Genomic DNA, 13724 nt, shown 5'->3' with positions numbered 1-13724 from the left:
GAAGGGCTTAGTTCTGTCTATGTAAAAGGCCAACGCTCTCCTTGCATCTAGCAGTTGCAGCCGCGCCTCTTTGCTGGAGTTGTGAGCCTTAGGATAAAATGAGGGTAATACTATTGGTTCGTTAATGTGGAACTCTAAGGAAACCTTTGGAACGAAGGCCGGGTGTAATCGTAAGATCACCGCTTCTTTTGAGAATACTGTGCAGGGTGGCATTGCCATTATTGCTGTGAGTTCGCTCACCCTGCGGGCTGACGTAATAGCGAGAAGGAAGGTTGTTTTCAGGTTAAGTAACCAGAGGGGTACCGTGGCCAATGGTTCAAAGGGTGGTCCCGACAGCGTGTGGAGGACCAAGTCCAAACTCCATGACAGTGATAGTGGTTTCCGAGGGGGGTACAGGTTTACCAGCCCCTTTAGAAACCGTGTGACCATAGGATGGGCGAATATGGTTGGCCCTTCCTCTTTGTGTTGAAATGCTGATATAGCTGCAAGATGGACCTTTAGTGAGGATAGGGAGAGTCCGTCTTGTTTTAGCTCCAGCAGGTATTCTAAAATTACAGGTATAGGGACGCCCTAAGGAGCTAATTGCTTGGAAGAGCACCAGGAGATGAATCGTTTCCACTTCTGCACGTAAGTCCTTCTGATGGAAGTCCTTCGACTGGACTCCAAGACTTGTTTCACTCCCTCCAAACATGTGCTCTCTAAGGCGCTGAGCCAGGGATTAGCCACACCTGTAGGTGGACTCTTTGAGGATGTGGCTGCACTATGGACCCCTGAGCCTGCGTGAGAAGGTCCGGCATTACCGGTAGGGGGAGTGGCGGGCGGCATGACATGCGCTGAAGCAGAGGGAACCATTGCTGTTGGTCCCAGCTTGGGACTATAACTATTATGCGTGCTCTCTCTCTTTTGGCTTTCTCAAGAACTTGTGAATGAGTGTCGTGGGAGGGAACGCATAGAGTAGAGGGCCCTTCCATGGAACCGTGAAGGCGTCCCCCAAGGATCCCTGTCCTATGCCCACTCTGGAGCAGTACTGAGGTCATTGCTTGTTGTTGTAAGTGGCAAACAGATCGATTTGGGGAACCCCCCATTTGTGAAATACTTGTCAGAGCAGATCGGCATGGATCTGCCACTCGTACGTGAGGCAAAGAGCCTGCTTAGCTGGTCCGCCTTCACGTTGCAGACACCGGGTAAGTATGAGGCTTTCACCGTTATATTGTTGACAAAGCACCAGTTCCACAACCGGACTGCCTCCGCGCATAGCACACAGGATCTGGCCCCTCCTTGTCGGTTGATATAAAACATGGTGGAGGTGTTGTCAGTATTTATCCCGACTACTTTGCCATGCAGGTATTTCCGAAAACGTCTGCACGCATTGAACACTGCTCTGAGTTCTAGTATGTTTATGTGCAATGTCTTTTCCGCAGGGGACCACAGACCCTAAGTTACCTTGTTGCCGATGTGCGCTCCCCATCCTATGTGGGATGCATCTGTCGTAAGAAAAACTGCAATTTGTGGTTGGTGGAAGAGCACCCCTACTAGTAAGTTCTTGGGATCTGCCCACCATGCCAGTGACCTGAGCACCTCTGCTGTGGGCGATACTGCCCTGTGGATGGTATGGACTATCGGTTTGTAAACGCTCGCCAGCCAATGCTGCAGGCCCCGCATATGCAGCCTGGCATTCTGTACCATGAACATGGCACATGGTAGTCGCCATGTGCCCCAACAGTTGTAGACATGTTAGGATTGGCACTGTGGGGCTGTACATTGTTACTTGTACCAGGGATTTGATGGTGCGGAAACGGGCATCGGGCAGGTATACTCTTGATGTAGTAGAGTCTATGCATACCCCATGAACTCTATATTCTGCGTAGGCTCAGTCTTTGATTTCGAGAGGTTGATAACTAGGCCCAATGAGGCGAATGTGTTTGTAGTGACGTGTATCATGCATAGGACCTCTGCCTTCGAGGCCCCTTTCAGTAGGCAGTCGTCCAGGTATGGAAAAATGAACACACCCTGTCTGTGTAGGTAAGCTGATACTACTGCCAGTGTTTTGGTGAACACTCTGGGCGCCGAAGAGAGACCGAACGGAAGAACCCTGTATTGGAAGTGCTCCCTGCCTACTGTGAAGCGGAGGAAACGTCTGTGTGTCGGGTGAATAGTTATATGAAAATACGCGTCCTGCAAGTCGAGGGCTGCAAACCAGTCTCCATCATCCAATGCCGTAAGTATGGAGGCAATTGTAATCATCCTGAAATGCTGTTTGCGCAGATGTCGGTTGAGGGCCCGTAGGTCCAGGATTGGCCTCCAGCCTCCTGTCTTCTCCTCTGTTAGGAAGTATCGTGAGTAGAACCCTTTCCCTAGGAATTGTTCTGGAACTCTCTCCACCGCCCCTATGAACATGAGATGGTCTACCTCCTGTTTTAACCTTGTCTCGTGGGAGGGGTCCTTGAAGAAGGACTGGGTGGGAGGTTTCGGTGGAGCTAGTGATTGGAAGGGGATCATGTATCCCATGGCTATAATTTCCAGTACCCATTTGTCTGTGGTGATGCTTTGCCATTGAGAGGAGAACGGTTTGAGCCGATGATGGAACATGTGCTGGGACTGGCATTGAGGGATGGTGTTGATACTGCAGTCCTCGACATATCTGTCAAACTTGCTGTTTCAGGGCTTGCCCCGAGGGTGCGCGACCCTGCTGGGGGCATCGTCTGGGGGCCCTATACTGTTGCTGCTGGTGGTGGCGCCCTTGGTCATAGCTCCATTGGTATTGTGTATGCTGATGTTGATAAGCGTAGCGCCTTTGCTGGGGGTAAAACTTCTTCCTCCTGTACGGAGGGGTATATATGCCCAGGGTCCTAAGTGTGGTTCTCGAGTCCTTGCTGGAGTGTAGGACCGAGTCAGTTGAATCTGCAAATAACTTCTGTTTATCAAATGGAAGGTCTACGATTTTTGTTTGCAGATCTCTGGGAATGCCGGATGTCTGGAGTCACGATTCCCTACGCATTACCACTGCTGTGGCTGTGGAGTGTGCTGCCATTTCTGCCACATCCAGGGCAATCTGAACTCCTGTTAGTGAGGCCACGTAGCCCTCTTAGACAATCGCTCTCAGCACTGGTTTCTTATCCTCTGGAAGGAAATCCATGAGGGAAGTAGGTGTTGGTGAGGTGTGGGTGGGGATCTACCCCTGGATCTGGACCCCCTGTGCCGGTGTTCAGTATGGTAAGGATGGCCATAACAGCAGGCGCAAGGGCCCAGTGATGGGGACCTGGACCATGATAGGAAAGCGTACGCATGGGGTCTAGATGAGCGTGACCTCCGTGATGACGCTGACAGTGGCGGAGATGCTCTGTGATAGTATTCATAGGGATCCCTACTGGAGATTGGTGAAGGTTGTCTGAGCCAGGGGGATGGTGGTTGAAGGAATGGGGGTGGAGGTCTGAAGCAGGCCATTGGAGTTGCTGCCCGGTGTATTTCGGGGGGGGAGCTAGGCGATAACAGCAACGTGGTGACCTCCGGGGATGGGCTGCGGTGCCGGGTTTTGGCCTTTGCTTTTCCCCGTCCCTGAGAAGCAGGTGCCGCCCCCTCCCGTGCTGGGGACCTCAGCGCCGTTGTCGGTGCCGCGTGGGTAGCTTCCTCCAGTACTGTTGGGTTCCTTGCCGGGTACCCCTGCTCCAGTGCCGTCGGTGCCGCAGGGCTCGATGCCGTGGGAGTCGGTGCCGCCGATTCCAGCACCTGCGGCACCCCCGGTGCCAATTGATTAATGGTCGGAGGCCCTGGTGCAGCTGTGTGTGCTACAGTCATCCCGCTTTGAGCAGCCCATGGGTCAGAGCCCTGTGCTCCACTCATCCTGCTCACAGGTGTTACCAGCAAGGATCGAGCTGGTGAAAGCTTCCTTTTCTTTTGTACAGAGGAGGTTAGGGAAGCCGCCTTCCTCTTGTGCGACCCTGAGGGCCCCTCTTTATGGGGCTTCTCCGATGGTCCAGGTTGGAGGGCCTTATCAAATAAAATCATCTTCAGCCTCATTTCCCTGTCCTTTCTGGCTCTGGCTGTGAGCCTGGAGCAGTGAGGACACTTTTGTGGAATGTGGGTCTCCCCGAGGCAACGAATGCACTCGCTATGCCCATCTGAGGCAGGCATGGCCTCACAGCATGATGCACATTTCTTAAACCCCGGTGAGGACATCTCGGCCCGGGCGCTTAAGTCTTTGAATGTTAATAGGGCACTTAACAGTTAATCAGTCCTGGAAAAGACAACGTTCGCGGCTTTTAGGATAGCAGACCGCTTAGGGCGGCTGCCTCTGTTCTTCTCTCTCTCTCTCTTTTTTTTTTTTTTTTAAAAACTATATCTACATTTAAAAGGAACAACTTTAGCAGTGCTAACTAAAACTATCAACTAATAACTATTAACAAAATTAAAACACAGTTTTATCTTTCTCAGGCGTTGGAGCCGGAGCAGAATCCGTCTGCAGCCATTGGCAGTTGAGAAGGAACTGGCGGGGAACGGATCGCGCATGTGACCGAAGGCATGCGAAGGACCGGCGCGCATCAGCGTGTGTGCAACCCGATGGAGACTGCTGAAAATATTCTGATCTGCGGCGCCGGGGCGAGCCGGACACCTATTGTGGAGCACCCACGGGGACCACTTGAAGAAGAATCATCTGTTGTTACCATGATACATTCAGAGTCCAAGAAGCTTGAGCCTGGGCACTTCAGGACGCACTCTGCAACCCACAGACTGCAAGATTTGACTTAGTCAGAGATCAGGCTCCTGCAACATGGTTGCAGGATTTTCAATAAAGATGTGTCCAGTAGACAAAGCCTATGAGATGGTTATGAGAAGGGAGAGAGTTTGGCAAGCTGGGTTATTTGAGGACCACTGTGGGAAAGGAGAAGCATTGTCATGTTGGCAGTCCGGTGGCTAAAGACACTTAACAGGGGAAGGGAAGTGTAGGGAGTCAAATGAGGGATGTGCGGACTCAAGATTGAAGCGTGGAATGAGGAGTTTGGTGTTCCATTCCCATCTCCATTAGTGACATGTGGTGTGCCCCTGAATTAGTCACATATGCTGTGCTCCTCAGTCATTCAATCGTAAAGACTTTCCTACCGTTCCTCAAAACTGTAAAACACCACACCAAGGAGAGTCTTAGATTAAAGATACTAACCTAAACTGTATGCTCTTTGTGGGAAGGACTGTCTTTTTTGGTCACTTATTTGTACAGAATGTAGCCCAATGATTCCTGACTGCAGTAATACATCCACGGCACACTAATACAATTATATAACTAACACACAGTATGTCATTATCCAACCCAAGAAAAGATTCAGGTTTGCGTAGGCATGTGTGCATCCATTGTCTCTCTCAGGTCAGTTTATTGTCTCTTTAGGTCAGGACCATGGCAGACACAGCAGGGCTGGGAGCTGTGGCTTCTGCAGCCAGGGGAAGGCATGGAGCCAGGGGCTGCCACAGCAGGGCAAGGGGCCAGGACAGGCCAGGGGGCTGGGAGAGCCCATAGTGAGGCAGGTAGCCAGTATTGTGAGACAGGGCCATGGCAGCTGCAGCAGGCTGTGAGCTGGAGGTGCTGCAGTCGGGGAGAGGGCTGGGAGCAGGCTGCCATGGCAGGGCAGGGGGCTGCGACAGCCTATGGCAAAGCAGGGAGTTGGGGCAGCCCACAGCAGGGCTGGGAGCCAGAGGCAGGGCAGCCCATCAGACAGCCTGGCTGGGGCCAGTGGCAGAGTGCCAGCCAGGCCAGAAGTGGAACCAGCAGCAGGCTGAGTGGCTGGCAGCTGAGCCCACTCTTACTCTGGCAAACTCCCTCACTCAGGACTGGTCTAGTCCCGAGGGTGCTGGACCAGGGAGGTCCAACCTGTACTATTTTGCTTCTTATAGTACAGTATATTTTCCTGAGCTTTTTCCAGTCTAACGTTAAATGGCTAATGTTCTACGAAGTAGAAAAGACTAAACAGTGGTTATAGTACTGGAGCCATTGTCTCTTCTCTTTGAAGTTTCCTACTAGCTTTGAGACAGTAGCAAGTAACTTAAGTGTCTTAATGCATCATGTAGTTGAATGGCTCATCCATGCACTACTACTGTGAAAGCATCTAAGCAGAGCTTAGACTTAACACTGAAAGGAGAAACTAAGCTTAATTAATATGGAAGAAAAGAAAAATGGTCATTATCTTTAAGATGTGGAAACGATATTAATATTTGTTATAATCTAGAATATTTTATAAAATAGGTGAGTTAACCATAGAGAAGACTTTTCTGAGAATTTACATCTAAACTTCAAATAAAACATATTTGACATTTGGTACATCACTTACTTTTGTAATTAAATTACTTTGTGTTGGGAAGGCAGAATATTATTGTACTCAATAAGTTAAACACATCACATTTTTATACCTTAAAGTGCAACATTTTAGAAATATAGATATGTTTGTTAATTAGTGATTATTAACACCCAGTAAACATTATGCCCTGTAAAAGCACAATCTTTCTTCACAGCATGGAGCTGAAATCTATTATTCACTGATTCCATATGCTGAAATACACTCAAATGATCACAAATGACCTTAAGCATTAGATAAATGTAAATGAGGACAGAGTGGAAAATGTGCTTTTGATTGATATCTAAAAGACCAGTCTGCAATCTTGACAAGGGATGAAGTCCCACATAAAAAAATGTCAATCTGAAACATCCAGAATGTATCATACTACGGTCAGATGCACCACATAAAGGAGCCCTTCCCCAGAGGAGTTGAGTGTTTGAGAGTGGTCACAAGAGACGCTTAGAATCTTCAAGGTTTGGAACCTAAAAGATTATCTCTAGGCCACGTATGTGTTAGCTCTGTTTGGCAAGCAATAGTGGTAATTCACAGATATGACTAAACTGGGTATAGATACTCCCCAGTGAATGTAAATAATTTCTAGCTATCAACTACATGTGCATACTCTAAGGGCCTGTCTTCATAGGAAAGTTAAACTGGTATAAAGTAAGGTGTGAATTTAAGCCACTGCAGTTATAATTCAGTACAGTCCCTGTGTGGACACATTTATTCCAGAATAAATGCATTTTTACAGTTTAGCATATGTCACTGTGGTCTAGTCTATATTGCAAAGTTAGGTCAACACAAGTCAGCTTGTTTTGATCTCTTTGGACATGTGCACACTTAAATTTATGTCCAGCCAATGAAAAGCCCTCCATTACAGCAGTGCTGTAACATCACCTTCCCAGATAGTATTGAGTCATGATTAATCTTTTGAGGTTAACGCAGTGCAAGTGTAGATACCAAGTCACCAGTGCAAGTGTAGATACCAGATTACCTATGCTGACCTTAAGAACTGTCCAGTACAGATCCATTTGGTCACAATTGTGAACTCCGTGGTACAGGAGTAATGGAGACCTCCACTTTAAAAGCTCAGTGTATTTTTGAAAGGCCTTTTCCTTGGTATGCACATCTATAGAGCCCTGCAATTCCGCAGATATCTGATTTATATCCATACATATCTGCATCCGCAGCTGTGGATGCAGGCGGCTGTGGCTCATTTTGGGGAAATGGATGTGCATACAGATACCAGTTTTGCATCTGCACAGGGCTTTACACACCTAACAGCTCTCCCTTGTGTGCAACAGTCCAGATGATCTGCTGGTTCCATGTGCTAAATGCACTTCTGCATGGAGGAAACAGGAGGTACTGGATCTCCTGAGTCTGTGGGAAGAAGAAGCTGTACAAGGACAGCAATGGACCAGTTGTAGATGTGGATATCTATGAATAGATTATGCAAGGGATACAGGCAAACAGGTAGATTAGAGTAAAGCAACTGAGCTGCCTGAATGCAAACTGCTGTGGGTTTGTCAAAAGACCAGAGAGGACAAGAACTGATCCGGTGCAAGCCACAGATCCACTTCTTTTGTAATGCTGCATGCCATACTCGACAGACACCTCACCAGCCCACAGATTACCACGGATACCTCCAAAGAGCCTCCTGTTTTGAATAGCTGGAGGAAGGAGAGTTGGAAGGGGAGAGGAACGTGTGGCAGGGGTTTGAGATATGCCACAAGACAGGTCCTGTTTAAACTCCTTGGCCATGTCTACACTAGCCCCAAACTTCAAAATAGCCATGTAAATGGCCATTTCGAAGTTTACTAATGAAGTGCTGAAATACATATTCAGCGCCTCATTAGCATGCGGGCGGCCGCGGCACTTCGAAATTGACGCAGCTCGCCACCACGCAGCTCGTCCCCATGGGGCTCCTTTTTGAAAGGACCCCACCTACTTCGAAGTCCCCTTATTCCCATCAGCTCATGGGAATAAGGGGACTTTGAAGTAGGCGGGGTCCTTTCAAAAAGGAGCCCCGTCGGGATGAGACGCGCGGCAGCGAGGCACGTCAATTTCGAAGTGCGGTGGCCGCCCGCATGCTAATGAAGCGCTGAATATGTATTTCAGCGCTTCATTAGTAAACTTTGAAATGGCCATTTGCGTGGCCATTTCGAAGTTTGGGGCTCATGTAGACACAGCCATTGTGTCATGCAAATGAAAAATTCCATTTTCCTCCAGCTCCTCTGGCAGGCCATACGCATGATGGCTGGAGCAGGAGAATGGTGTCGTGCAGAAGTGCTCCAAAGCAGAACTGTCAATAAGCATGTCTGATTTAAAATTTTTGTGGAAACAGGGAGAAGAACTTGTCCTTAATTTTCCATTATGATCATAAAAAGAACAATGTGAAAGAGTCTGAGACTAGCTCTGTAACCTGCACAATGCCACCATTTGACCCAGTAACTTAAGGCAGACCCAAGTGGTCATTAATGAGTGGACTGTGACCATGGAATTCAGATCTAATATAGCTTGGAAACAGGCTTCCAGTCAGGATGCTTTGGCCTGGGTCACATCATTCACTGTCCCAATATATTTTATTCTCTGAACCAGGGTTGACTTCTGCTCATTTATCAACAGACCCAGCATCTGGAAGGTGGCCTGGACTCTGCAGCACTTGAGCCTGCTACTGACACTAGATAAGTCAGTTGTTGAGGTCTGGGTAGACTTAATGCTTCAACATCTGATGAAGGCTGCCATGACAACCATACACATCTCAAAGACCCAGGGGGCTGCCAATAGTGCAAAGGGAAAAGCAGTGAATTGGCAGTGGCATTGCCTCACTAAGAACCTTAGGAATCTTCTGTGACCATGGAAGATATGGAATGAGAATTCTCTAAGATCCAGTCTCCAGAGAGATGATGAAAGCCAGAGAGACTACATGGAACCTCAGTCTTTTGAGATATTTTCACCCATGGAGGTAACATGGTTCCAAGAGGGGATGCATCAGACTTCCACACTTCATGGTTTTCGTGATTAGGAAATATTAAAAATAAAAGCCATTCCTTCCCACGACTCAAGGAACCTCCTCCACAATCTTCACACATAGGAGGGCTTGTATCTCTTGGATGAAAAGCTGCTTGTGAGAAAGGTCCCTTATGGATAAGGCTACTCTGGAGGGAACAGCAGCAGCCAGGATGTTGATCAGGCAGTAGTATGTTGACTCCTTAAGCTCTTTCACCTCCATACCCAAATTCACCATGACTCTTTTCAGGAGGTCCTAGTAGGCCCTGAAGTCATCTTGAGAGTGCAGGGTACTGTGACCTGCAACAACCTCATCCAGGGACAATGAGACTGAGGCCTGTGCTGGAGGAGGCCTGTTGGAGTCTGTCCCTTTCTAACCTGATTGCCTTAGCTGGTGATGGTCCTGAAAGGAGTCTAGTGCTGAGGGGCCAGCAACTATCCATCCCCACAGCAGCTCCCAGGAGTCAATGGCAGATCCTGTACTAGACTCAATGGTTTAAGCAGACGCTGTGAAGTCATCAGTGGTTCAGGAGATGACAAGTGGCCTAACATGGGCTGTACCACACCAGTTCATCCCATTTGTCTCTTTTGGGCACTGGAGAATGGCCTTTATCAGTGTGCTGTTTCTTACATTGTTTCTAGCACACTGAGGACGGAGAATGGGAAGTATGAGGTGCCAGGTGAGCACTCGCTGATAAATTAAGGGAAAGTGAGGCAGAAGTGTTAAGACCTCTCAGAAAAGAATTGGCACAGGAACAGGCACAGGAACAATCAGAACAGAATAATTCCTAGTGTAAAAATTTCAACAATACCAAAGTCACAAAGGAAGCTAAGTCCTACTGACTTTCAGTAGCAGCACAGCTGCTAATTGACCAGGGTTTTTTTTTTTTTTTTAAAACAAGACACCGATTCTTAAGTGCTGAAGGTGCTTTTGTAAATGTTAATCCTCACCCCTCCCCTCACATTCAGTACATCTGACCACAATGACTTACAAGCAGCCAGTTTTCAACCAGTGAACAGCTTTCTACTGCTGAAAGACATACTGTATCTTTTAAAAAATTAAAAGGAAGAAAAACAGTATGTCACGTATGGACAAGATTAATTATACTGCATCTGAAGTCAAAAAGCAATTCAGTTCAGATAAATATATTTTATGTACACTCATGCCTCCTTAAACGAGTACTTCATTTACGAGTACTCACTTAAACGAGGGAGACGTTTACCTGCCTTAGTTCACGCTACGAGTGAACGTCCCCTGCTCATATGAGCCTTACCTCCCTCCTTGTGGTTCCAACCCCACTACTCTGACCCCCCTGCCAGCCCCGCAGCCCCAACCCACTGCAGTCTGACCCCTCTTGGCCCCGCAGCCTGACACCCCACTGCTGCCTGCACTCCCCGTGGCCCCACAGCCTCAAACCACGACAGCCTGATGACCCTGCCGGCCCCGCAGCCAGCCCCGCCCCCTGCCACTTGTACCCTTGGCGGCCCTGCAGCCTGACCTCGCGGCCGCCTGTATACCCGCGGCCCCACAGCCGACACCCCTACCTGCCCCACGGCCAGACCCCGCTGCTGCCTGTAACCCCATGGTCCCACAGCCCAATACCCCAACACCCCTGGTGGCACCACGGCCAGACCCTCCCCCCACCGCTGCTTGTACCCTCCCACGGCCAGATCTTCCTGCGGCCACTAGACACGCCCCCGCAGCTGTCTGTACACGCCCCTGCGGCCCCACAGCCAGACCACTCTGTAGCCACCTGTACCCCCCATGGCCAGACCACCCCCGCCACCCATAACCCATGTGGCCAGACCCCCTCTGCGGCCACCTGTACCCCCTGCAGCCAGACTGCTTTGCGACTTCGTGTAACCCCCATGGCCAGACTCCCGGGCCCCGCAGCCTGATGTCCCTGCTGCGTGTAACCCCCCGTGGCTAGACCCCCCCACCGACCTGCAGCCCCACATCCTGATCCCCCCATAGCCCCAAACCGCAGCAGCCAGACCCCCTTACCGGCCCACAGACAGACCACCTCCCACTGCCTGATCCCCGTGGCCCCAATCCCCACCGGCCCCAAACCACGGCAGCCTGAACCCTCCCTTCCGCTCACAGCACCAAACTACACCCGGCCTTTAACCCTCCCCAACCCAAGGTTCACTCACCTTTTAAAAGCAGCGCCACCTGCTGCCACTGCTTTCCCAAGCTGGGAGCTGTAGGAACTAATCAGAAACTTTTACATGTAATTTAATAGGAATTTAGTGTCCCTCTTACGAGTTTCTGCCTACAAGCAGAAAGTTGGGAACCAATTGTGCTTCTAAAGCAAGGGATGAGTGTATTACTGTCCCAGTTTGAATTCAGTTTCTTTCCAGAATCTGTCCATCTCTCTTCCCAGTTTACATAACTGATACTGTACAGTTATCTCCCTTGTCAACAGAGACAGTTTAACTCACATTTCTTTATACACTTCACACTATAATTTTATACAAACAGTTCATCAGCAGCTTTTAAAGTATCTTACCGGCTTGATACAGTCTGTGCCTTAAATAGTCCCAAATTTTGGTTTCTTATGATGATGTCACTTACATCTGTAACATACTTGTTAAGAATCATCCATAAAATTAGCATGAAAATAATGATTTAATCAAAATTAGTCCTCCCCACCCTAATTGTTAGTCTTCATAGCCTCTTTTACCTATTAGTTCTTCCATAACCTGTTTATAGTCTTTAGAGAAGTAATGAATTTATAGTGCTATCGCAGAAGTAATCTGATAATCCTAGTCAAATTTATCCATGTCCATCATCTATCCTTTTTGTGGGTTGTTTTAAACAAAAGTCTATAATAATAATGAAAGAATCAGTCTTTAATAAAAATGAAAGAGTCAGCAGCACAAACACAGTACCTCTTGGGATACATACTATGGATACAGACCAGTCAACACAGTGACATTATGTGCTGTTTATTTTGCAAGGTGCTTTTACTTTGTTTTCTTTGAGATATGCAAGTACCTCTTTTGGGCAGACACTTCAGGAAATCAAGTTTTTGAATTCCTATCTGAAACAACACACATGTATTTGGCTGCTGGCTGTGACTGACTTTGAGAAAAGTTTCAGAGGGGTAGCCATGATAGTCTGTTTCAGCAAAAACAATGAGGACTCCTGTGGCACCTTGAAGATTTAAGTTTACTCAGGGTGACCCTAAATCTCTGACTGCCAGAAGCTGGGAAGAGAACATGGGGTGAATTACTCCAACTGCCCCATTCTGTACAACACTCATCCTGAAGTTCTGATACCAGCCACTATCAGAAACTAGGCACTGAACTAGCTGGACCATTGATCTGATTCTATATGGCCATTATTGTGTCATGGAAGAAAGAAGAGAAAAATCAATCAGCGGTACTAAAGAAAGATTTCACTGAAGTTCACATACGTAGTTGGATTTTTCAATATGACCTTTCTTGCATGCAAATTAAATAATGTCATGTTTTGAAAATTAAAAAGTGACTAACATCCCCTTAGTTCACCTAACTGGAATTACATAATTAACCTACCTAATGGTATGACTATATAGGAATAGTTTTGGGGGTTTTTTTTGTTTTTTTTAGGAAAAATCGAATGACAACATGGAAAAAAAACCCCAATTCACATTTATTTTGCGTAATAGAAAATTTAAAAAGAGCTGACTGAGGACTGTTTTAAATTAGCCTCCCTGCACTCTAGACACACCTTTTGAAATGTTTCCATGGTATTCAATGGAATCTCCTGAGGTAGAGCATATACCCGTAGAGCAAAAGAAGGCCATGACTAATCTCATAAGCAAGAATGTGTTATTTTGTTAGTAGAGGTAACATAACTCATACATTAGCCTGAGTGCAGTTAAACTATATAATTTCTCAAAAGCTATTAATCATTTAGTAAACATTTTAACATTATGTAATTTAAATACATATACAAAGGCATTCAGGCTTAACTTGGCCTATATAAGGAGAACTTTTCCATGACTGTTAGGAGAGCCACACATTATATTTCAATGTTGTTATAGTGTAGCACACTTTGTATTACTGATACTTTCAGGCATCCAGGCTTGTCACACTATTCCAGACAGAGTAGTTCACATCGACAGTGCACAGAGAGAAACAGAGCTGAACTGGAAAGTATAGTACATTAATGAATCAGCTGTCTATTTTTCTTAGAAATGGCCCTGATCATTGGATCTGGACATTCTAAGCTGATTCTAAACTTCCCCAGTATGTTAGAGGGTTGAGATTTGGTGATCTGGTTTGGATCTATCATATACAGATGATCTGAGCTGCAAATAAAAACTGAGATCAATTTTGATTCAAAGTTTAAAAAGGGGCTTAGATCTGATGACCTAGTCCAGGTCCATCTTTAATTCTCCTTTGAAA

At 47.3% G+C, this 13724-nt stretch overlaps 1 protein-coding gene across 4 annotated transcripts in view; it reads right to left on the bottom strand.

Moving 5' to 3' along the window:
* Positions 1-13724, bottom strand: part of CAMKMT (calmodulin-lysine N-methyltransferase) — a 339010-nt gene that overhangs the window by 38574 nt on the left and 286712 nt on the right. For 3 of the 4 annotated variants that reach the window (XM_074989632.1, XM_074989633.1, XM_074989635.1), the window contains exon 7: positions 11840-11906. The exons of the other annotated variant lie outside the window; for it this stretch is intronic. In XM_074989632.1, the coding sequence (XP_074845733.1) occupies positions 11840-11906 (67 nt within the window). The remainder of the gene's footprint in view (positions 1-11839; positions 11907-13724) is intronic. 4 annotated transcript variants of the gene reach the window in all.

The sequence above is a fragment of the Carettochelys insculpta genome, chromosome 3 (genome assembly GCF_033958435.1).
Source record: "Carettochelys insculpta isolate YL-2023 chromosome 3, ASM3395843v1, whole genome shotgun sequence".
In the NCBI taxonomy this organism is placed as follows: Eukaryota; Metazoa; Chordata; order Testudines; family Carettochelyidae; genus Carettochelys; species Carettochelys insculpta.
The sequence above is the reverse complement of the archived record's forward strand: the minus strand, read 5'-3'. Positions and strand labels throughout refer to the sequence as shown.